The sequence below is a fragment of the Macrobrachium rosenbergii genome, chromosome 11 (assembly GCF_040412425.1).
Source record: "Macrobrachium rosenbergii isolate ZJJX-2024 chromosome 11, ASM4041242v1, whole genome shotgun sequence".
Classification (NCBI taxonomy): Eukaryota; Metazoa; Arthropoda; class Malacostraca; order Decapoda; family Palaemonidae; genus Macrobrachium; species Macrobrachium rosenbergii.
This window is the reverse complement of record NC_089751.1, coordinates 40,708,329-40,734,763: the sequence shown is the minus strand read 5'-3', so window position 1 is coordinate 40,734,763 and position 26,435 is coordinate 40,708,329. Positions and strand designations below refer to the sequence as shown.

The window sequence follows — 26,435 nt, the reverse complement described above, 5'->3', positions numbered from 1 at the left end:
CTGGTATAACTTCCTGGTTGAATTGCCTAAGCAGAAACACAGTTGTCTAGCCACTGCTTTAGAGAGTCCCGCATGATGGGCCACTCACTGGACAGTCTCCACGCAGCTAGCTTCAGCATGCGGAGGTTCTGGTGGAAGTAGCTGAAGTGCGGCTGTTTGAGTAAATCTCTCCTCTCTGGGATGAATACTGGAACTTCTGTCAACAGGTCCAGGAGGTCTCTGGGGCCAGAATGGGCAGATCAGGGTCATTTGAGTGTTCTTGCAGATCCTGAGTTTTGCTAGCACTTCCTGTATCATCCCGAAGGGAGGAAATGCATAAAGTTGTCCCATGGGTACATCATTACGTCTGTCCCGCAGGACATGGGATCCACTACTGGGGAGAAGTAAACTGGAAGGCGATGGTTCATCCTGGTGGTGAATAGGTCCACTGTCGCTGGCCATCTCTTGAGCAGCAGTTGCACCTCGTTTAGCACTAATGTCCATTCCCCTCCGAGAACTTCCTGAGACCGACTCAGAGCGTCCACCAAGACACTGAGCTTTCCCGACACGAATTGGGGAATGAGCGAAACTGTGTGTTCTTCACACCAACAGAGAAAACTCTGTGCTACCTCATTTAACAGATGTGATCTTGTTCCCCCCTCCTTTTTGAGATACGATACTGCTGTAACGTTGTCACGGAACAATGCTACATCTTTTTGCTTACCTGTTCTGCAAAGTAACTCAGAGCCTCCTCAACTGCTCTTAATTCCCTGTAATTTATGGACTCCTCCCGATCCAGACCCCTCCAAAGGCCCTGAGCCTGAGATTCCTCCAGGGTTGCACCCCAACTCTGATCCGAGGCATCTGTGTACAGATGTACGTCTGGAAGGGGGGAGTCCAACCTTACGCCAGTGGTCAAATGATGTTCTTCTAACCACCATCGAAGATCCTTCAGGCAAGAATCGTCCTAGATTACTGACGCGTTCTCTTCCTGATAGTCCCAGCGATTCCTGAGACACACCTGCAGAGAACACATCCGGAGACAAGACCCTGGAACAAGAAGGGATAGGGAGGTCATCCAGCCCAGCAGGCTTTTCCATAAGCTCACAGGCTGAACTTTGTTTGACATGAAAAGCCCTCAAAAGACGCATCTGAATCGTCATTCCCAGGTACGTCTTTACTTGCGTTGGAAATAAAGAACTTTTGTCGAAATTGCTTCTTATGCCTAACTTCTGGCATAGGTTCAAAAGAAAATCCCTTCTGACAAAGCTTGAACCAGCCAGTCGTCGAGGTATCTTCTCATTCGGAAGCCCCAACGATGCATGATGTCCGAAACAGGAGACATCACCCTTGTGAATACCTGGGGTGCTATGGTCAGACCAAAGCAGAGGACTTTGAAATGGAAAGTTCCAGTTGGACCCGAGAAACGAAGGAACTTCCGAGATTCCAGATGAATCAGAACCTGGAGATAAGCGACCTTGAGGTCCACTGAAGTCATCCAATCTTCCCTCCGGACCAACCAGGAAGTTTCCATATGAAACTTCATCGAGGTTACAAACTTGTTGAGACCCGAGAGGTCTATGATAGGTCTCAAGATCCTCCCGCTTTGGGGGCCACGAAGATCCGGCTGGATCCTGCTTACCTGATCCTATCAGTGATGCCAACCTATTGTCAGCCTCTCTCAAAGCCTGCTCGACCCTACCAAACCAGACTAGATTCTTTGGTTACTGTGTTACCATCGGCTTTGTTGCATAAAACGACTCGAACATAGCTCGGTTATGCTGTATCGCCTCCTCTGGAGCCTTGGACTGTGGATACAGCGAGTGGATAAAGTCCAACATCCGTCTGTATTCAGACTCATTGGCCGAAGGAAAACTGGCCTCCAGTATCTGATCTTCCTCTTCACAGGAACAGTCTCTGTCGAAATGGTCTGACTGAGCCAAAACCGGAAAGGAGACAGGCTGACCCCTAGCAAACGTTGAACTTGATGATCCAGAACACGACACACCTGGGTGAGCAATACAGACACCTGACAAATCAGTCCCGAACATATTGGGTGTCATCGAAATAGGTTGAGCAAACCCCGCACCCTCAAAAGACGATGACGCAAAACCTGGATCGGTCACACCTGGGCGGACAACGCCCACTCCTGAGAGCGGAGAGACCGCAACACCCGCACCACACAAACCCGGATGTAGCAGAGTTGCATGAGACTGGGGATCCAGAACAGAAGGTCCCCTACTTGAAGAAGAAGAGGGAAAGGGTCCCTGATTACCCGAAATCAAACCTGAACCTACATAGACTGCCTTAGCCAGAGGGACAGGGGAACCTGTCAGAAAAGTTGAGAAAGGAGGAACCGAAGGAAGAAGAAAGGAAGATACCACACTCGGAGTTACCACCAGAGCTCCTACCAACAATGTTGGGCAGGTAGAGAACGTCCCAGCTGGCCCTGAACTCGAAAGGGTTTCGAAGGGAAGATTACAAGGTACTGAACCCAAAGAAACAGGAGAAGACAAAACACCAGACATCTTAGGTACTGGGGGAATTGTGGAAACTATCGGAACCACAGCATTAAATGCTGCGGCAGGCGCATCCCCAACTGCCGCAGCAACTAGATCAGAAGCCTGCAAGGGTAAAGGATTTGCCGCAGATAGACCAAAGACAAACCCGCTAATGGCATAGATGCTGGATGAACTAACAAAACACCTGGAACGTTCCCCGAAAGGTGGCCCGAAAGGGAAGGTTAAGAAAGAGTAGCAGAAGGTTTGGAAGTCGTAGAGGATAGGGAAAAATCTGAGGTTACAGGAGAGACCATAGATTTTACAGAAAGAAAATATACAGATTCCAGTTCCCCCTGATAATCTTGCAATACATCATTTGTGAATTCCAGGAAATTCTTCATTACATGATCATGGATATCTGAAAACCCTATATTAAAACACTGTCTGACCAATGACCTATACACTTTGGAAAGACCCAATAAATTAGCGTTATATTCTGCTACATTAAATGTCCTATCAAACGAATTACCATCACCAACCAATGAAATTTTATCCCCAGAAGAAAAAACAACTCTTGAAGAGGAAGGGAACTCCTCCGACCTTCCCAAACCTGACAAACTACTAAATCTACATCCTCCTCAACCAATTTAGCAACATTTTGTTGCAAGGAGACTGCAGCCTGAAATAGAACTGCTTCTAGATCTAACAGAGATCCTGGAACCTTAATTACACCTGCCCCCAAAAGAAGAATGCACCTTCAACTTCTCTCCTACACTCTTTGCTACCTCACTGTACCTACTCGTCTGTCAATCCCATCTCTAAATTTACCTCTGAACTTACAGTATCTGAAGAAAGGGGGAAATCTGCTGCTAACACTGCCTGCTCCGCACCAGGGGGGACGGCAGATCCTACCTTCGAGGTTTGCGGTTCTCCATGACCCCCGACACCCGTTAGGGCTGGTTCTGGAACAGGCAGGAGAGCTGAAAAAGAACGGTTAGTTTCTACTTCCCTATCACTTACATTTTGCTCTTTGAATTCAGATAACTTAGTCATAAAACTAGCTGATAATTTATCTTCTAACTTCCTGAATAACTCCAATTCTATAGCTTCTTTATCTAGACTCTGAGTTTCTACAGCTGGTTCCCTACATTTGCTCTTGGAAGCTAGAGATTTTCTATGCTTAACATAAACCTCCACCTGATCTTTTGACCATGACCTACATTCATCACATCTCAAAGTTAAGCTACATTGCACCTTCCTACAAGCTATACAAGCTGAATGTCTATCGTGTTTGAGGGTACTCATCCTCTGTTTGCAAGCTGTGCACGATCGGTGAGTTGCAGCATCTCCAGCAGTAGCGGTGTCCATCGCAGTAGCTATAGCCAAGGTTGAAGCAGTTGCGCTATCCAAGGGGGGTGTCTTTTTGTCCAATCTATCAATCGCGAGTCCAAAATGAGCAAAAGTACAGACAAGAGAGAAAAATTCAATGCCAGGCGAAAGAACAATCCAGGGGAAAAAGGGAAAAATCCGGTCCAAGCCGTTACCCAATATCAATGAAGTCAGTGTACGGGGGTCGGGCTAATAACCAAAAGTTTGCCTGAAGCAGAAAACATCCATGCAGCAAGGCGAACAGAAAGCAATTGGGGAACCTGGCCTCGCGTGGCTGAGACTTGCAGCAGCATTGCCAACGGTGCTTCAGGTAACTCATCTTGAAAAGATTTCCTGTAAGCGTTGGTAACGCTGACAGTTAATTACCCCAATTGGCGGGTAAAAGTTACAGGGATATAGTTCAGGCTGGTGGGTAACCAGGGCTAATTCAGGTGTTCAGGGATAGTATTCCAATTTCTAATTTACACAGAATATCTGCACCCATCTTAGTTATCCCTTACGTAATAAATTTTCTTTAAATAAAAAAAGGCTAACTTATAGCATAAAGGTCACATTCAACAGCTGATGATAATCATGCAATTTCCAATATAAAATGCAGCACATATCAGAATTGCTGATGTAAGTACTGTAATAAATTTACCTTTTCTATATCTTTCTTTTTTTGTTCTAGTAGGAGTCTTTTCTTCTTCAACTCTAGTATCTCTTCTTCTCGTTTGAGAATCTCAAGATCTTTCAAGTCCTTCTCCCCTTTGGTCAATGGTCGGGAGGCTCCCTTCATACCCTGTGGAGAGTCATGATAAATAGTTTTATATCCTTAAGACATAATACGTGAAATGAAGTCTTGAACAATACAGTAATACACAATGAAATGAAGTTTTTCATTATCACTCTCACCTTATAATTTCTGAATAACTGTACAAAAAACAGTAATAAAACTATTAGGAGCAGTTCAAGTAGACAAGATATTTATCTAACATAAACATTACATGGCTGTAAAGTTTACCTTTTACTGTATTTTGCAAATTAAAAAGTTTTTCTTTTTTAATAAAATCAAGAATGAAGATATTTGACTCTCCCTTCAGCATTCACCAACTTGAGAACTTCTTTATACTTCACTGCAATCCAAATTTGAGAAAAGAAAGTCAGTAAAAAATGCACAGGAGGTGAATCACTAAATGTTAAAGGTGGAATACACTGCTTTTGTTAAAACATATGTTCAGTCAAAAAAAGACAGAACTAAATTCAAAACCTAAAAGTCTAGTCAGCTTTGCGAATAAGTCACATGCACACAAACATCTAAACCTCTGATTTTGAAATTTTCTGACAAAATGAAACAAGACCTTTTACTGTGATCCAACATTTTCACACTCTCACTTATCATTTCAAGTATTGTAAACAACTGCTAGCATTTAACAACAAACCCTACAATTTTGCACTCTTGCTTAAGGAAAACCTTAAATGAAAAAAAAAAAAAAAACAGTAAAATCCCATGTCCCATAGCATACTAAAAATATCCCAAAATGAGCCCCAAACCACATACAAAACAATGAAACATATCCTGTATGTGCAAACTTAATAACTGACATTACTGTATTCTACATTGTCTGTACTGCAAATCAAATTTACTCATCCAACCATGGTGTATAAAATATTAAACCAGTAAATATCATCGTAATTCACCAACATCAATACTAATAACTATACCTATCTATACACTAACTTTTAGTTGACAAAATTTTCAGCAAAATCTGGGGTAAAAATAAAATAAAATATCAAAGCCAGTGATCTAACATTAAAATGCATGCGTCCTGCAGTGATGTCTGACAAAGACATGTACTGAGAGATATTCCTTAGCAACAATGTAACGAATTCGGGTGATTAGGGCCAACATTGAATTCTACCAGTCTAAAGATGCAACCCCAACATGAAAACATTATTTCTGTCTGTATGTACAATGCATGCACAAATAGTAGAAGACTTACAATTACATTTGGATTTATGTGAATAGTTTTAGCAGCTGCACCACTTGAAGTCCCGGCAGCAACAGGCCATGCAGGGTCCACTGACTGGACTTTTGTGTCAAGCATATACAACTTACTCTTGGGAAAGACTTCATTCCAGGTGTGGCGAAGCTCATATAACTTTTTCCGAGTTTTTTCATCACTCTGAAATAAAACAAACGTTTCTGACTAATAACTACACCATCATATTAAACCTTTAAGGATTGTATTGACTGGTCGGTAAAACATTACACTTTGTGTTACGTTAATGAGTTTGATGTTATTTTTAAACAGTGTTGATCTTTACCATACATTTAGAAATGCTAAAAAATAAAAACCAAACATTAACATCATGAGTCATGAGTAAAAGTTAGCCATAATGAACATATTTTTTTTTTTACTTCCATTTAAAAAGTTCATAATAAATTGGAGAAAGACATCTAATTTCTGCATACACATTGTAAAATATAAATTGCATTTCCAATGAGATGAAATTAGTAATTACTATTTGAGGCACATATGATACCACAAATGGTATAAAAAAAATAATGTGAGATGTACTTGGGTGGTTGTCACCACAAAGCACATTAAAAAATGTAAAATTTACTTAGGTGACTAGTGGATAACAGTTTATCACTTTTTTTCCTTGCCATAAATCAAAATGTAAATCAGTCTCATGACGACAAAAAGTATCCAAATGCACCATATTCAAATTTCGTTTTATGACAATTTTTTATGATTTTTGCTGATTTCATAAAAAAATATATCTTTTGATGATGACAAGCCATCATTAGGCTCTAAGAGATTGAAAAATAAATGACAACTATACTCATCATCAGAATCTCAAAGGGTTAAAACTGAATAACCTCTCCATGCACACACGCACACATACACTAAGCTGCCCTCTTCTCCCGCAAAGATACAGCATACCACTTTTCTACTTTATTCATTAACTCCAAATCTGTGCAGAAATAAGCAGGTCCATCTTCCTACAACCCACACCAATAATCAATACATACTCATCCTCTTTCCTGGCTTCTATTTGTGTGCATAAAACACTAATGCTAAGAATAACTTTCAACACCCAATCTCAGCAGCCTCCATTTGCTTTCACCAGTCTCTGCAGCTTGTCACTACACACATCAACACAGCATTATCTGCTAAAATCAGACACATCACATAACCAATTACTATCACATTTCCATACACCAATATTCAACCTGCCATAATCCTAGTACTGCAACCTATCACTCCCTACATCACATATCAATCAATTCAACATGAGCATCTTCTCAATGAATTCAACATCAGCATCTTCTAAGTCTGTATGCCGCTGTACAGCCTCTCACTTTATTCTCAAGCATGTCACACAAGTGCTTTATAATAAAACAACTGATCCACAAATCCTATTTATTGGCTAAAATTAAACTGTTCTTTAAATATCAATGACCCTTTAATCCACCTTGCTTTCTTAAAAACCTACCATACACCTGCAATGAACGGTATTGAGTAACGGCACGCAACTATAATTCTGACTGTCAACTTTAACACATTACCCTTATAAAAGAGAACATCAATTTTCTCTCAGACCTATATCTTTGAAATCTTTCATCCACCCTGATTAACCTTAACGAAATCATTTACTGTACACCTACACTTGCAACTTCAATAACCAGAACATTTGCATCTTTTAACCCTTGATTCTACTTCAATAGTCTTCTCCAATTTCTATTTAATCTTTCCAGTAATGATACAAAAATCTTTAAAAAATTATATAAAAAACTGACAACAAGAGGATCAAGGATTTAAAATGATCTGAAAATCACAAAACATACGCATACCATGCTGGCAAAAAAATTCAAAGGGATAACAGCACCCACAGTATGCAATCAATATGATTTCTGACTATAAGCATTCAATCTGTTGTCTTGATAGACCTGGTGAAAAGTGAGGCTGGCAGATAAGAAAGAGGCATTTCACCCTGAACAGTCTCACTACCTAGTTCCCACCACTAGTTCATATGCTAAAAGTGACTTTTCTTCAATAATCACAGCTCTACTGTGCCAGTTTATTACAAGACATTTATATACTTTTACCTCTTATGAACAGTGAATACACATTTGGATAGGCATATACCATTCAACTTCCTTGTAAACTGAAAATTTTAAAACCTCAGTTCAATTATATCCAAGATAAATATTCTATCTTCATTTTGCATACGAAACATCAAAATTATACAGTAAATATAAGCAATCATTAACATTTTATATGTACAGAATTCTTCCTTCCATTTCAGTGCGCTGGTCAAGTAGGCTAATTGATAGTGAAATACTGTAATGCAGTCTTACCTTTTCAAAGACAAATGTAAAGGTGTTGATGATATTTTGTGCAAAAAGTTTTATATAATCTTTTCCAACATTCTTCAGAATGGAGTCTATCAGGTACATAAGTGGTAACTTGATCTGCAAAAAGAGAATACAATATCCTGTTAGTCAGTAATCACTGACAGAATTCAACACAACACTAAAAAATTATTTTAGCCTGGTTGCTGTAACTATCAAAAACACTAAAAAAAAAAACCTGAAACGTCCACAAAATGTATACAATATAGATATAGTATACCAATGCCAAACAATTATGAAAGGACTATTAAGAACTTCACCAACTGCTTATCATTGGATTTCAAGGCTTTCAAAAAAATTAGCCTACTGTCAATGTGTGTGACATTCCTAATTACACAAACTGTTCTCTTGTTAAATCATATTTCATTACCTTTAACCTTTCTTACACACCAACAAGTCTCTAGTTTAGAGGTTTATCTACTGTTGTGAATCTGTTCAAATTTATGAGATTTCAACCTTAAAATAATCTCCAATACCAGGTGACCTAAAAAATGAACCAGAACATTGAGGCTCTAACTCAGAAGCCTAAATCAACTGAGGATTGTATAATTTAAAGTTTAAAGCAAAATGTAATGCAATGAGAAATCCCTGCCTTCCTGCAATTACTGTTTCTGCCCATCTACTTCTCATTTGCCTTTTGTTTTTTGTTTTTCATCATTAAATTAAAACTTTTTAGCCTGGTGGTATAGAAAAAAAAAAGAGGCCATCTGTAAAAGAGTAACTGCTTGTTGCATTTTGACATCCTATGCAACTGCAAATAGGTTTTGGAGCAACATGCTAATAAAAAAATTTGTTCACATAACTTACCAAAGATATAGAAGTATGAAACTAGCAAGGATTTTAAAATAACCAAACATATTACCCACTCAATTACATTCATATGAAGTGATGCAAACCATACCTACTTTCTCTGGTTATAAGAATGGAGAAAATCATATAAAATGGAATCATTTTTTTAAACAAAGACAATGAAAATAAAGTATGTGGTATACACAAGCATAAACCAAGTGCTTCAGTTACCTAATATAGTACCGTAGGCTATGTTGTAGCGTAGCTATATCTTATGTCTTTTTAAGCCAGGTGTATTGTCCACTTTGCTATAAGTTTAAATGAATATCAGGCTATTTCAGTTAGGTGCCTTTTGTGACAACTATGGTAACCAAGTAATCAGTTAGGCTATGGTACCCAATGGCACATTGTTAAGGTAGGCTGTCTACAGTAAAGTATTGTAATTCCTTAGAGTATTTCCCCTAAAATTATTAGCACAAAAATTAAACATATTAAAATTTTTAAACTACTGCATTAAAAATTTCTATTGGTGTTATATTCAAACACTTACCTCAGAATTATGTGAATGAAAAGCTGTACAACACAGACTGCAAACTATTAAAAAAAAACTCTAAAAAAGATATTTCCAATTTCAACCTCATAATGATTTAATACTCACATTATTTGCTTAAAAACAGATAAGACAACTTTGACAGTTAAGTATTTAGGCCCATCTCAGTAAACCTTATATTTTCATTGGTAAAGCAAGTCCCAGACAAGTGGAACGATTACAAGCCAATCTAATGTCTTCCACTGCTCTCAACGGTTGCTTTGAAGATTCTGAGTGGCAACTTTGCACTACTGGTTATGTTCTGCAGCGTTTTATAAACTACGATGCAATAAAAATATGAAACCACAATGTTGATAGGCTACTATACAATAAAAATAAGAAATCACAATGTTGACAGGCTACTATAATGTTAATTCCTTGCCAGCATAAATTTAAATACCACCAATGATTGAGTGATGATAATTTTGTCAATTACTCCTTGTGGAATGTGGATAACAAAGTACAGCATTGTACTGTATCACAGAGCAAGAAAGTAACAAACTAACAAGGGACAAATTCATAACTTTTCTACATCCCATTTAGTTTGCTCTTGAAAACTTCCTGGGTGTACATACATGAGAAATCTCTTCACTTCATGTATGATATGAAGTTTTCATAATAAAACTAATATTGTAATACCTACCTGAATTAGCCCTTAATCCCACTAGCCCGAACAACCTCGATTACCAATCCCCCTATTGGGAATTTTAACAGCCAGCATTACCAACTCTGCAGGTAAAATCTTGTCGCTGAGCTACCACAACAAATGGTTGGTAACACTGACACAGGTGTGTGCCGACACACCCCATTTTCGTCAACTGCTTTATTCAAGGTCAAATTGATGTGGGGAAAGGAGGGTGGGAATCATTCAGGTGTTGAGGTAGGTATTACAATATTAGTTTTATTATGAAAACTTCATATTGCAATACACTCCCTGAACACCTGAATTAGCCCGATTAACAACATTTAGAGGAGGAGGGATCAATTCTATTGCATGCCCATTTTACCAACCTCAGAGATGGTAGCTCACCGAACTGTTCTGCATAGGCTATCTGTTTATTTCTACACTCACCATAACGATTGATGTTTTTGGTGAAAGACATACTGGAGAGTACTTTGATCGTCAGTCAGGTCAGTCTTGTCTCTGTCCATCGACCTCCCATGTGGCTATTCAAAGCCTCTCATGTATGGAGGGAAGTGAAGCAGTGTGCAGAGCCGCTGTCCCTCCAGGTAACCCGCCTGGGTTGAGAAAGGGTCAGACGACAGACCGGCGACAAAGTATCTCGGCATTGACGAGAAGCCTAACCTACTCGAGCAACCCCTTGGACTCTCGTAGGGAAAACTATCAGAGACTACGATAGCTAAAGAAAAAGTACTAACCTAATTCCCTGTAATTATGCTATCACTGCTGCCTAACAAAAAATTCTTCTGTCTGGTTAACCTACAAACCAACAGACTAAAAGAATATCTCTTCGGTTAAACAGAATACACCCTAGATAATTGAGTTAGTCGCAATAACGGACTAAGAGAATACTCCCTCAGTTAAAATGAAGTCACCCTATATGATGGAGTTATCCGCTACAAATGGACTAAGCGAATACCCCTCCGACGAGGCAAACTGAACATCTCTTAAATAAAAGGAAGTAAATACTGAGACGGATTTCCAAGTAGCCACTTCCAGAACAGAAGATACTGAATAATTCCTTAGAAAGGAAGGTGAAGTGGCAATACTTCGAATGCTGTGTGCTTGGGGTAAGACAGGGCTTGAAGACGACGGAGAAAAAGAAGACGACCCCGGAAACACTTGGTAAATTACCTCCCTCAGAAAGTAACTGATCGCGTTCTTTGACAGCGAACGGGAAGGATTCCGCAGAGAGACGAAAAGCGTATGCGGACGAGGACAGAGTTTTTCCACCTTTGACAAATAAACTTTCAATGCTCGCACTGGGCATAAATACATCGTTGGGTCGTCAGCAACAAACTCTTGCAGAGAAAGAACTCTGAAAAAACGAGGAAGAGGGTTAACTTCTGACTCCGTCTTCGCCACAAATTCCGGTAGAAAAGACAAATGCATATCATTTCCTGCATAAGAGACCAACCTAGAAATCTCCTGAAGCTCCCCCCCCCACCTTTTTGCTGTAGCTAAGGCCGTAAGAAAAAGCACCTTCTTAGTCAGCTGTCTCAAAGTTAGGGCTTCAATGGGCTCAAAGGCAGGGGAACTCAGAAAATTAAGCACTTCCGACAAAGAACGCAATAAACCATGAATGATTTTGCTAGTAGAAATCTCTGGGAGATGAAAGCTAAATGTACTGCTAAGCATTGAGCGGTAGCCAGAAATAGCCGAATACGAAAGTCTCTTGACTTTCCTAAGGAATAACAGAAATTCAGTTATCTTATCAATGGAAGGTCTAGAGATGGAGTGACCTTCCTTACAACACCAACTTCTGTACATTGTCCATCTGACTTGGTAAAGTTTGTGGGTTGACTTTCTCGTTGCAGAAGTCCCAGGGATTCCTGTGACATACCTGAAGAGAGCACATCCAGAGACGAGACAGTGGAATTAAGAGAGAAAGAGAAGAGATTCCCCCTAAGAGGCTTCTCCAAGCTGATACTGGCTGTTCCCTGCTGGACAGGAACGCCTCTACCTGTTGTAGGACCGCTTGTATCCTCTCATGGGTTGGGAAAACCTTCAAAGGAAGAGAGAGAATCCTCATCCCTAAATAAGTCATGGACTGAGCTGGTGCTAGGCAGCTCTTGGCAAGGTTTTGTCGAATTCCTAGTACCCTGCACAGTTTTAAAAAGAAGTCCCTCGCCCTTACTACCTCCTCTAGAGAGGAAGCAAGGATCAGCCAATTGTCCAGATATCTCAACATCCTGTATCCCAGACAATGCATAATTGTCGACACAGGAGACATGACCCTCGTAAACACCTGTGGTGATGTGGTCAGCCCGAAGGGGAGAACTTTGAACTGGAAGGTGCCAGCGGAAGACACGAACCTGAGGTACCTCCAAGAATCCTGATGAACAGGAATCTGGAGGTACGCGTCCTCTAGATCCACCGAGACCATACAATCCCCCCTCCTGACTGACCGCAACACTGACTGTGCAGTCTCCATACGAAACTTCACCGTCACCACCCACCGGTTGAGGCTCAAAAGGTCTATAATGGGCCTCCCTGCACCTCCGGTTTTTGCTGCAACGAAGACTGCTGTAGAAGCCTGGAGAGAGAGAGGCTGGTTCCAACGCCCCCTTCTCCAACAGGGGCAGAATCTCCTTCGCTAGAGCCATCCCCCTGATGGAAGGCGGGGAATAACTTGGAAGGTTGTCAGGGGAGGAGGACAAAGGAGGAAGGGAATGGAAAGGAATTCGATAGCCCAACCTCAGGACCTCTACCACCCAATCCTCTGGCCCCCACTCCTTCCAAACTTGCCAAAACGGAGCGAGACAACCTCCCACCGGAACGGACGAGGGACATATCTCCTACTTGGTAAAATCCCGCAACGACGAGGGTCTAGAAGCAGACACCGATGCTGCCTTGTTTGCAAAACACACCCTCTTGGGTGTTCTAGGGGGAGACTTCGAAGATGTTCTCTTGGAAGGAGAAGACTTGCGAACAACTTTAGGGGAACGAGAACCCTGGGCTGCTACCCTTATCATAGCCTGCTGTGATTCAACGGCTGAATTGGTGGCAACAAAATTTACCATACTAGCCACATCTTCCTCCTTGAACAAGGAATTGGCTAAAGCTAAAGGAGCTCTAAGGAGAACCCTCTTATGGATGTCCGGATAATGTGGGGGAAGATGACTAAGATAGAAATCCCGCCTCTTTTTACTCACAAAAGTCGTCAATGAAGCCAAGGCATTAGCCTGATGAGCCAGACCCATTGATACCAAAGTTATTAAACTGTCAAATAGTCCCGGGTCCGAAGGGATATATCCGTCATTCTTTAATAAACTCATTAACCCTGACAACATCCACAGAGAGTGCGAAAGAGCCTCTGTCTGATTACGTAACACGTCTTCTAGAGCTGCCGCTTCCCTGAGGGAAATCCCTACAAGACAAGACGATGCTGGAGACCTAGACAGGATTGCCTAAACAGATTCATTGAGTAGCAACCTGGCACCTGTCGAGGGATTACCACGAACTGGATAGATCGCCTTCCAAGGGGAAAGAAGAGAAATATGTCCTGCCTATTAGACGTCACAAGCGAAAAAAAAAAGTATACCTTAGTTTTACCAGACCACTGAGCTGATTAACAGCTCTCCTAGGGCTGGCCCGAAGGATTAGACTTATTTTACGTGGCTAAGAACCAATTGGTTACTTAGCAACGGGACCTACAGCTTATTGTGGAATCCGAACCACATTATAGCGAGAAATGAAGTTCTATCACCAGCAATAAATTCCTCTAACTCTTCATCAGCCGACCGGGGAATTGAACTCCGGCCCATCGAAGCGAAGCCAGATGACCATCCGCCTCCTCCAAGGCCTGCCTAACTCGATCAAACCAGACCAGTCTGCAGAAAAATGGAACAAGAGTTGGCTTAGTGGCATAGAACGACTCGAATAGACTGATCTGACACATGCCGTTGGTCCGGAGCTCTTGCTTGAGGGTACAAGGAAGTGACGTACTCAAGCATACGTCTGTAGTCCTTACCACTGGAAAGAAGACATTTCGAATCCTCCGGAATTTCCTGAACCTCCTGATGAGAATCCAGTTCGGCCATGTTCAAACGGTCCAAGGCAGACGAAGGAAGAGGAGCTGAACAGCGCCCAGGACGAAGGATCAACAAACAGACAGCCAAATCCAGAATGCTGCATACCTAAACCTAACCCGGTACCAGGAACTGGATCCGAATCGTTGATTCCACGGGAAGGTAGAGAGGATGGAGCCGAGAGACCCGGTACCACTTCCACATTGCTACCAAATGGGAGCCAAGTGAGAGTAGATGAACCCGAGCGACTAAACCCTGCACGAGGATGTGTAAGTGAAAACGCCTGCGGAGGGACGGAAGACGATGAAGAAGAAGAAGGGAGACTGAAAGAGGTAGGAGTTACCAACGAAGCTTTTGCAGCAGAAAAAGTGGGTGATGAAAACCTCAGACTGATCGGCAATAGTACCACAAGCCCAGTCAAAGCTGCGGATCGCAAACCCGAACTAGAAGCGACTGGCAAACTCTGGGAAATACCCAGAATACCTGATGCTTGAAGAGCAAGCAAGGGGTTGTGCATCCCTGAAGCACCTGAGGCCAAATTTTGCCGAAGCTGAGTTCTCACTTGACCGGAAGATCCTCCCACCGAAGAAGGCTAGACTGCGGAAGGGAAGGGGGAAGACAGAGGAATGGCGTACGAAAAGTTACCTGAGAAGAGGGGATGTCGGGGTTCGTAGAAAGAGGGGGGAAAAAACATGCGGAAACCGCAGGAAGGGCAGAAGAAAAAGAAGAAGGAGCCGAAGATGAGACTGAAAGGGGGGCAACAGAGAATGTGGACAAGGAAGGTGAAGCTACAGATAATCCAGAGGAAAAAGCAGAATCCCTAGAACGAAGGGACAGAAGGCAGACCGAATCCACCCCTCCCTGATAATCCTGAAGCATGTCCGACATAAATTCCGGACACTCCTGAGTCACATATTCTCTAATGTTAGAAAACCTGTTCAACAAACAACCTCTCACCAAAAGTCTATATCCTTTAGACAGACCCACCAAATCTGCATTATATTCTGTCACATCCCCAGACTGATCATGCAAACCACTCTTAGAAGCCGAAAGCGGCAGACCCGAATCCGCTTTACTAGATGGAGGCGACCTTGCGCCAGATCAAAACAGAAGTGATGAAGGCGAAAATTTTGCCGGAGCACAAATTCCACTAGAAACCGAAACCCCAACAGGAGAACGACTCTGCACACCTGATGCCTTCTCCTCACTACCTAAACCCGACCTATCTGTCTTAGTCATACCTAGCTCCTGATCCTGACTAATGTTTTCAACATTGAATTTTTCAACAACACTACAAGGGGTTGGGGGAGGGTCCTTCACCGTCTGCTCCGCGCCGAGGGGGCCAGCAAAACCTAACTACTCGGAGGCTTTTGGTTCTCCATTACCCTCAGCACCCGTTAGGGCTGGTTCTGGAACAGACAGGGGAGCTGAAAAAGAAGCAATATTAGACATCCTAACACTACTACTATCCTTGCTAGAAAATTGTTGGAAAAGACTAGCTACTAAATTTGTCATGCTACTCGTAATCCTATCTTCTAACTGTTTAACTATCTCTGAGCTCTCTAAATCTGAAGCAGAAGCCTGAGGTCCTTGAGGCAATGAAGAATCCGACAGTTGTTTGCCGCCTTTGCTAGCCATCGACTTGCGATGGTGAATGTAATCTTCCAACTGTTCTAATGTCCAATCTGAGCATTCATTGCAATGTGTTTGTACATTGCATTAAATCTTGCTACATGCCTGACAAATGGAGTGTCTATCATGTCTCAAAGTACTCATCCGTTTCTTGCAAGACGAGCAGAAGCGATGGGCGCTAGCATCCACAGTCATAGGGGCAGGCGAAGTCGAGGTTGAAGGCGCAGTAGTGGCAGGAGAGGAGGAAGACTTGTCCATAATGATCAATCAAGTTTCAAGAACTGGTGAACTCAAATCCAAAGATGTTCCTCGACAAAATATCCAGAAAGGCTGAGAAATCCAAGCATAAGGTCATTAATCCAGGGGAAGAGTCAGTAAATCCAAGCAGAAGGTTGTAATTCAGGAGAAAGGTCTGTAAATCCAGTCCAGAAATCTCAAATACCAAAGAGGAGTTGAGCAATAGGATTAAATTTCGCCCTGCTGAAGGGAACAACCGTTCAGCAGCGCGAACAGAAAGCAATTGACGAAAATGGGGCGTGTCGGCACACACATGCGTCAGTGTTATCAACCATTTCTTGTGGTAGCTCAGTGATGAGATTTTACCTGCAGCGTTGGTAACGCTAGCTGTTAAAATTCCCAACAGGGGGATTGGTAATTGAGGTTGTTCGGGCTAGTGGGATTTAGGGCTAATTCAGGTGTTCAGGGAGTGTATTGCAATATACAACAGTTATGTAATGGTTTTGCCACTTTAAACTTAACAGCTCCTAAGGGTTAAAGTCCCAAATGAAATTTCTCCCTGTTTTCATATACTGAAATCCAGTGCCATCACAGACCCTGTTTCAAGCAGCATGCTGTTCACTGCAAATGGCATAAAATGGCCAACATGCTAATAGCAGTGAGTTTTTAGACCTCAAATAGCCTAAATTAGTGAACTTGTGATTGTTCAGTAAAAGAATCTGAGAAGGCAAAATGACTTACATGTGGCTTTTCTCTGATTTTAAAGTCTTTTTTCTTTCAAGGCACAAACAGCATGAATCATTACAACAGTTTCTCCAAAAAAAGCCAAAATATACCTACACCCACAAAGTCCAATGGAAGGATGATACACTCTCCTACTGACAAACAATAGCCATCAACCTATCAAACTCAATAGCCATCAACCTATCAAACTCAGTCTTAAAATCTAACCCTATTAATACCCCAGCATAAATTTTTAGCTAAGATTACAGGGGTCAAGCACGCCACCCCAAGGTAAGAACTAGCATCATTAGGGTGGGATGCTCAGCAGTAATTATCATGATGTTTCTTTTTCTTTTTTGTAGATTAAGCCATATATGAGCTGACAAAGCCCTTGGCCTACTCCTAGAGATGCTCATAAAACATTTTTTTTTTCTTGCCAATAACATTACCCATTTCTACATTTCCCCACCTCTATTCATTCTGCCATTTTTACATGTCTATAGGTGAAATATTTTCATTTTTTTATTGTACCAACCAAAAAACCACGGTTTCTGGTTATGGTCTCACATAATTTATAGACAGGGGGATAGGAGCTAACACAATTGGTTAGCATCAACAGTAGCCTAATCATAAAAATCGAATACCACAGCAACTGAACAAACTTGGTGTATGATTCATGTGTCTGTTGAGTAATGAATTTGCTAGCTGTAGGCTATAACTGTTACTGATATGCTGTATTCCACATTTTCTTGAGTCATATACAAAATTTGGGGTTAAAAACAATTGGAACAATTGATGAATACCGATGAGACCAATAGAGCCAAGATGTGAACATGACATTCTATGGAATCAGAAAAGTATGATTTTTACTAAAATTTGCCAAAAACTTAATATCCAACCTAACTAGAAGCAATGTGTCCTGACTTTGCATGGGTGGGGGTTTGGCCCCCTTTCTATAGATTTCAGATATTTTTGGCATTTCTGAGATAGCTAATACTAGCTGATCTGCAGTCAACCCAAATTATTATAAAAGGAACTTTACTAACCTAACATACCCCAACCTAAGCTAACCTAGCAGGCCGTGTTACTTAGTCGGGGAAGGAGCACCCCACAACCCCCGGAGAAGGAAACTCCACTTTTTACCAAACCTTCCCTATAACACTGTGCATGCGTGATAGCATTCCAAGATGACCAGCATACAAAAACATATCAGTTCTAATACTAATTACAGGTTAATTACAGTTAACTGCCAAATAATAACAGGAAATTGTTAATAAGCAACCAAAATGCTATGGGATGCGTCAACTTCCAAGGTAAACCTGCTAAAAGCTAGGCTAGGATTTGGGACACAGTGCCCAAACTAACCTACAGACAGACTTGGGCCTAGGTGTACGCTGTAGGCATAACAAGCACAGCCTTCACCTATTCATTTTAAACTAGTTTAGAGTACGACGGGGCCAGGCTTAATTTCCGTAGCCTCGCCTGGATCAGTCTCGAATATTCATTGGCCAATTGGCTAATTGTTTGGAAACAACTGTTTGGAATTACATACCATACATTTTGCATGGCGGTAGGCGTATCCTGAGCATCATTCTTCCAATGATCTCCCCATCGGAGCGTTGGCCTGTTATATTAAGGTAATCCTACAGCTTAAGCTATGGCAAGTCTGGGCTACTTTTCGTAAATCTATTCTGGTGGACATGACAAGGCTTGAAAAGAGAAACCCACAAGATTCCTGACCACCTTCACATCTCTTGAAAAAGGGTCACAATTAGGACCTGAAAGCACTCGAGATTCAAGTAAAATGTAAATTTGTACAAGCAAACTAGTTATACACAGGAATCTAGTGGGTTTCTCTTTCCATCTTCAGAAGAAAACTGAGACAAGGTTTGTTAGACTACACAGGCTACAGCAATCTGGGAATTTCCAGGCAAGCCACGGCGCCACTATCCATCCCTCTGACATGGCACACTCAAAGGGCCTCCCGTGCGCAACACTGACCTTAAACCATTATCTTATTAAGTAATATATAAACAACAATACGGGTTTAGGCCACACTTACATTCGAAGTCTGAATTTGCTCTTCGATAACTCTGACAATAACCGATGCGTGCGTCAGATTCTCCTCAGCTAACATTGTCAACATCGTGATTAGAGGCTTCGAATTTAGTGTCAGGTCGCTCAACGACGAACGGTATTCGTCGGCTACCTCTTGGGAAGTCATCTTGATTACGGTGCTACTTCATGGACTGACACAGCAAAAGAGTTCACACACTCCAACAACGTCAACATACGTTCACTCTCAACAGAAGCGCTTGCCAGACTGTATTGGGTCGGTCGGTTATGATAGAAGTTATTGCACCACACAGTATGTGAGCCCACTTTACCTGCTCTTCTTCCTAGTTTTGTCTATAAGAGACGGCGGTTCACCCAAATAAGGATATCCCACTACTATTTCAAAATTACGCTTCGTAACATAACAGCCAAATTTATTATGAACATGAATTATTTTTGTAACGAAAATCCTAAAGTTATTTACTGAAAAATAAACGTAAGCTGGTGCCGTCCTTACAACGTATAGGCTACACCCTGCCTATGGACGAATCGCCGCCAAAAAACAGCAAAATGAAAGATTGACCTTATGGATGAAAAAAATAATGAAAATGAAAAGAGGATAATTCTAAGATTGAAGATCGTCACCGAGGGAAAGACGAAAGTCACTGCAATTTCAGTCTTTCACTGTACAATCAGAGACAGGTTCAATGTAATGGTTCATCAAGCTATCTACACTGGGTATCCAAAATACTCGAATGACTTTTTGCGTATAATACGTCCAACGGATAGAGTTAACACAAGAATAGCTTCATATAGTCTCAAGTTATCTGAGCCAAGCTGCAGTTGGAATGCTGGTTTCAGTGCCCCTAAATCTGACGAACTAAGACTGCACAGTAAGCTCCCACTTGATATCAGGACTGATAACATCAAATCTTTGCAGAAAAGATTAAAGACTGTGCTGTGACAGCGTAGATTTGACAATTAATATGGAATATACTGTATATAATATCAGAATGCCTCTGCAGTACTGTGTATATGATGAGTAAGTTTGCCTTTCTCGCAGAGCGCCTTCGGCGAAGTGGGGCCCTGGGAAAAAAAATACAAAAAATTTCCATAGTCTAGAACAATTTTTTACACAAAGACCCAAATAGCATCCTGTTGACTTCCTCTAATGATTTTTATCATTTACCTTTGCAAAGAGTGCACTCTGTCTTTCTGGATATTAGAGTCTGTTCATTTATCCCGTGGCATTACCGCTTTTCTGAGACCCCCTTTTCTTTTTTCCCCACACTGAAGCTTTCGAATCACACTTGGTTTCGAATCATTTATGTTATATGCTTTAAAAGACAAAGTAACCCCTACAAAACTTATTTGTTTTCGCTTTGATTACCTACAGTTTTCGTCATTGTAGGTATCTTTATCTTGTAGTGTACATGCCATAAAGGCAACTTTTCTCCTGCCATTCTCACTCCAGGTCCATGAAAACTTGGGTAGACATTCCTCTACTTCCCTAGCACCACTTACTCTTTGTTAATCCTCTTGTCTCATTCTATGGTCATCTATAACAAGTAATCCTAAATTCTTTTATAAGTCAAATAAAATACATTGTTCTTGATGTCTTATCTTACAACACTTTTCAACCTTTTCAGCGACCCATGCCTGCTTCTAGCTACTTCCATTCAATATTTCGCCCTCCATAAATTTAAGCCATTCAATTTACCGTTCAGAAGCTCGTGCCTTCTCCCAAAGTCGTACCTGCATCTTCGACCCTTTCCGTATCTTCTCCCAGGACTTCGTCTGAATAAACATTATACAGCCAGAAGGACATAACTCACACTCGCCACAGATATTTAACCATTTACATATTTTACCCAAAATTCAGCCTCATAAAATCTTTTCAGTCACTCTTAATGAAATGCCATGTACACAGTAGCCTACATTACACCATACATCCTCTGCATTCCACATCTCATCTCTGGTGATTCTTTCGCAGTCTTCCTTTGCGTCATTCACGTCACTTGTATAATTTCTTTTACGTTCAAGCTTACCACACGTGCATTTCACAGGGCAAGATTAATCGACACGCTTTCTTCACTACGAGAGCCACTTGTGCTCTTCTATATCAAACCTTCTGGCACCTTTTTAATCTTACTAATCAAATATAAATATATATATATATATATATATATATATATATATATATATATATATATATACATATATGTGTGTGTGTGTGTGTGTGTGTGTATACAAACACACACATATATGCATGTATGTATATTTATACATGTATACTATGTGTGTGTGTCTGTGAGTCTGTTTGTATGTATTACCTAGTATGCCTATGCCTAGAAGGCTGCATGATAAGGTTTTGATTGAGAAAATAAGACAGAAAACAGATTGGGTCAAAGTGTTTTTTGAGCTACTGTTTATTATGAATGTACAGTTAAGTAAATTTGAATTAAAGTGGGAGAACAGATTCATATCAACAGAAATACAATGTGAAGGACAGTAAGGACACGCTTATTAGCCGGCGACATATTGAAAATGGTCAGGCTATATCATGGTGAAAGCGAAGATTGTTTAGGAATGGGTGAAATACGAGTAAAGAGGTGACGGGCATGAAGTAGGTCTGATACAAACGAGTGTGCGCGTGTTTGTGTTTACAAGTATTTATGCGTTATTCATCTATAACATTTCGTTATGGTATAGATGAACTGTAGAGAAAAGCCAAGGGAAGACATGAAATGTAAGTGTATGGTTTCGTGATAAGAAAAGTTACCATGACAGGAGTGTTTGCAGATGATGGATTGTCAAATGGTCATAGGGAAGAGAATCTTACATGCTGGTGTAAGATACTGAAAGTGTATAGAAGAGGAAAGTATTTGAAAATATGTGCATTGTTTATATAGTAAGTGTGAAGTAAGAAGGGTTGAAAGAATGAGAAATTTACAATATAAGGAAGGTTAGGAATCGTGAAAAGATGACCAAAATATCTTGAGGTGGTCTGATCACGTGAAAAGAATGGAGAAGTTATAGCCGGCGCGGAGGATCAGTTACACTGGAATAGCTTTAACATCCAGGAATTGGGAGAGAGTATGCATAACAGAGATGAGTATTGTTGGGCTTCTACTGGACCACTACACTGATGAATGTGTCCTTTGAGTAGTTATACGAAATGTATGATACTATAGAAATTCACCCTTGATTCGGGAGATAAAGAATTAATATAGCAGTAGCTCTCTCTCTCTCTCTCTCTCTCTCTCTCTCTCTCTATATATATATATATATATATATATATATATATATATATATATATATATATATATATATATATATATATATATGTGTGTGTGTGTGTGCGTGTGTATGTATATACACATATATACATGTAGCCTATATATGTAATTATATATAATATAAATACACACCCATATATATGTGTGTGTGTGTGAGTGCGTACGTGTTTGTATGTGTGTGTGTGTGTGTCCTTAAAAAACATTTCAACCCATTTTCAGTCTTCTCCAGGTAACAGTAGTAAACATTTTGTTTTTCATCCCATAGCATATAACTTTTTCTTTGGCAGATGCAAAATTCAAGAAATGTATTTGAGAGAACCAAAATGAAGGAACAGAAGTAGAATATAAAGAGATATAATTGTTTGCTCCCTGTTCAGATAATATACATCACCTTTTAGTAACTAGAAACAGACGAGCAAGATGGAACCGCCATAAAATGTAAAATAACCTTTAGAGCAATTTTCACGGCACGTGAATAATAAGTGTAACCTTTAATACTTGTCCATTAACTCTCTCTCTCTCTCTCTCTCGTGGATTTTGGTAAATTACCGTCTGAACTGCGGCGATTTTGTTAGCTTTTAGTGCAACGCAATTGGGAAATTGCTCTACGTCCCAGGCTTATTCTAGAAAAACACTGAGTGAGAGCAAATACAAAATGTTCAAGAAAGCTTACCATGGTGTAAGACTACTCTCTCTCTCTCTCTCTCTCTGCAGAATACTACGCATACACAGATGTTTGATTGTTCACATGCTTTTGTCAAATAATGCGTTCTCCGTAACAAGCATTTTCACGAAAAGCACGTGATTTATATGTGTGTGTTTTTTTACGTGTGTGTGTGTGTGTGTGTGTGCATGATGTCCACCTGCACCAATCTCTCGGCCCCACACCTGTACAGTATTTGCTGAATTTCCACTCCTAATTTGTAGGCACTCCCAGATACTCTATTTCGTTCCGTTTATTCCAAAACTTACGTCAATTTATTTAACTCCTCCCCAAATCACTTGAATCGAGTAGGCTATATTTATGCTTGTATATGTGTTATGGCTCATGATTATGAAAATATAATCCAAACGATTGTTTATGATTTTTCCTAAGTATAAAATTCTTCGGCATGTTTTGTTAAAGCCCAAATAAAAATGACCACTTGGAAAAAGAAGACTGGTTAATTATTACTATACTTCTTGGTAACTGATATATAAAACTTATTCAAGATTCTAATAATATGAATTCTGCAAACATTTCTGACGTTCTAAAAACATTTGTTAAACATCTTTGTCAAAGATATTATGGAGTTGTCCTTAAGTAATAAAAAATATAGTTTATAATTAACTTCCTTCGCTTGTAAGAGTTAGATATTGCTGTTAGCAGAGCAAGCCAGCGAACCAGCACGGGTTCTTGCTCCTAGAAGTACAATCTGTAAGGAAATAAACATACAGGATATTGTCCAAAACCGCGGCTGCTTATTATCGTCCTCCCGTCGAGAAGAGGAGATTATTCTTCAGCCATAAAGATAAATCCACTGTTAATACCATTTCTGTGTGTTAAACATAATCTCTCGGTGGCCCTGACTCACCCCCTTATAGTTTTACCGCCATGAAATAAAAATTTTAGCCTATTAACCAAGGTCTATAGAAATACTATCTCTATAGGGCTTGCTATTAACCAGGTCGGAGAGAATACGAGCATATTCCATTAGTTTTGTTGGCAGGCTTTAATTAAGCAAGTGCTGATACTGGATTAAGGCCATTTGAATCTAAAAACTGATTCCTTCCATTGTTCCAGTGAGGGTTGCTGAAACGAAGTCCGGACTTGACGAAATACAACAATATTCTGCGACAATTCGTTGTTTTTACGGAAGTTCTCAGAATCTGGAAAGGAATGAAATCAATATATCCAGTCCATTGTTGCTGCTGACTCTGATAAAAACTTTCGATTCTCCGACCAGCCAATGAAGAATTAGAGAAATTTATTTCTGGTGATAGAAATTCATTTCTCGTTATAATGTGGTTCGGATTCCACAAAAAGCTGTAGGTCCCGTTGCTAGGTAACCAACTGGTTCTTAGCCACGTAAAATAAATCTAATCCTTCGGGCCAGCCCTAGGAGAGCTGTTAATCAGCTCAGTGGTCTGGTTAAACTAAGGTATACTTAACTCCTGATAAAAACTGTATTAATGTACTTTATTACTGCGCCTACTTTATTTTGAAAGGGAGGAAATTTTTCAGGCTTTTTTCTTTTTCTAAGGAGGCTTCCTGAAATCACATGTTTCATCTTTTCATTTTTGTTTCTAAATTTACATAGAAATTTTAATTGCCCCTTCTAGAAAATCTCTACACTCGTATCGTATTCAGTATACGTGAACTATCATAGTTGTCTCAAGCCCCAAGTTGATGAGAGAGAGAGAGAGAGAGAGAGAGAGAGAGAGAGAGAGAGAGAGAGAGATATTTATAAAACCAATTTCTGTCACGGAATCACCACAATTGTCGCCAGCCTTTGTTTTTTCGAAGGATTTGAAATAAAATTAGAGAGCAATTTTCTAATTATCTTTGGCGTTACTCTGGGTTCGCCACACCTGCACTGTTTATCGTTTCTTGTTTTCTATTGCTCTTCCCTGTTTTCTATTCCGTGTGTGACATACATGATATTCGCGACTTGAAAAGAAATAAATACGAAAAGAAAGTGTACGGATGAATTTTCTTAAAATATATTGAAAAGATAGACCCATCTTATGCCGACAACAACAACGCCCGTGTGTATATGCAAATGTACTAACATATTCACGATGCGCATCATACATAATTTAGGAATTATTAAAAAAAATATGGAAGGACGTCGATTTGTTTTCTGATGTACTATATCTATTTGTGTTATAAAGTTACTCTTCTATTAAGAATAGAAGATATTAATAATGTGGTTAATCTTAATTAAAAAAGTATGAGGTAAAAGTTTCCAAGGAGTCACTTAATAATTTTCACTATTTTGTTTTTTCTGTTCTCACTTGAATTGCAGTTTGATTTAAAATTCTCTTATTCTATAATACATCCTAAATAATGTTAGCAATATTATCTGTCAAATTTTTGACCGAGTACTAACCTTCCTTTAAAGTTCTGTCTCCATGAAAAGTTTTGCGTGATTTTTCCATAACTAACTTTTTCCACAGATTCGTTGGTAATTTTGATTAAATTCCAAGCCTTCCTACTACTGAATCCAACCCTTGTATTGTCTCCAGTTTCTACATTTGTTCCCGGAATTTGGTAAAGAACATCGTTTTGCAGTATGCACACTGGAATAAACTAAGCATTTCCTTTCTACCGCTTCTCCAGAATTCATTTTTCTTTATTCTAAGCTTATTGAAATTTCATCAACGCGGTTCTCAAAGAATTATCCCATACAATATGACGGTGAAAAAAAAATTATAGGGTGATGCAGTTTCTTTGTAATCTACAAATTAAATTTCGATTAAACTCACATCTCAGTTTTCTTTACCTGTATTAACTTTTGTTCCTGAATATTTCATACAATTCTGGCAAAGACTTACAGATTTTTAAACTCAAACTTTCATTGATTCTGCTAGAACTGCCATTTTCCGCGACATTCCATTCTATCATTAATATATAACTCATATGCATCCCTAAATTTTCGTTTTCTATTTCACGCCTTGCCATATCAAACCACATATCTGCCAGGAAAATAAAATTACTTGTATCAGACCAGCTATTACGTTCCAGAAGACCTTAATTTCCATAACAGGATAATGGTCAGCAGCAGCTTCATACATCAACTTAGCTGCTAATTTTACTATTCTGCGGCTTACTTCAGAAACAGTGATTTAAAGTGGTTTTCAAATCGTGCGTATCTGATATCAAAATTGTCATGATTTTATGACTGAAAACCGTTGTCAGTACTAGATCTAATAATCTTCAGTAGGTGAGAAGTTTCAGCAGTATACGTAAAATCCTGTCGGAAGCTGCAGGATTTTTAAAGTAAGTATTCTCGATGCTTACACTCAAATCTCTTCATAACTTTACGTTACCTAGGTCTAGATAACTTACACTACAACGGCATGAAGTCCCAGTTATGTTACATTCTCAATTAGGTTACATTCTCAAGATCATAAGAGCATATTTT

At 40.0% G+C, this 26,435-nt stretch overlaps 1 protein-coding gene across 4 annotated transcripts in view; it reads right to left on the bottom strand.

Annotated features, from left to right (window-relative positions):
* Positions 1–19,329, bottom strand: part of LOC136843356 (pre-mRNA cleavage complex 2 protein Pcf11-like) — a 67,562-nt gene extending 48,233 nt beyond the window's left edge. The window contains exons 1-4 of one of the 4 annotated variants that reach the window (XM_067111664.1): positions 19,017–19,329; positions 8,218–8,331; positions 5,852–6,034; positions 4,510–4,650 (exon numbers count right to left, since the gene is read on the bottom strand). In XM_067111664.1, the coding sequence (XP_066967765.1) occupies positions 4,510–4,650; positions 5,852–6,034; positions 8,218–8,331; positions 19,017–19,178 (600 nt within the window). In that variant the 5' untranslated portion in view covers positions 19,179–19,329. The remainder of the gene's footprint in view (positions 1–4,509; positions 4,651–5,851; positions 6,035–8,217; positions 8,332–19,016) is intronic. The other 3 variants (XM_067111661.1, XM_067111662.1, XM_067111663.1) reach the window with 3 other exon arrangements.
* Between the last annotated feature and the right edge of the window lie 7,106 nt (positions 19,330–26,435).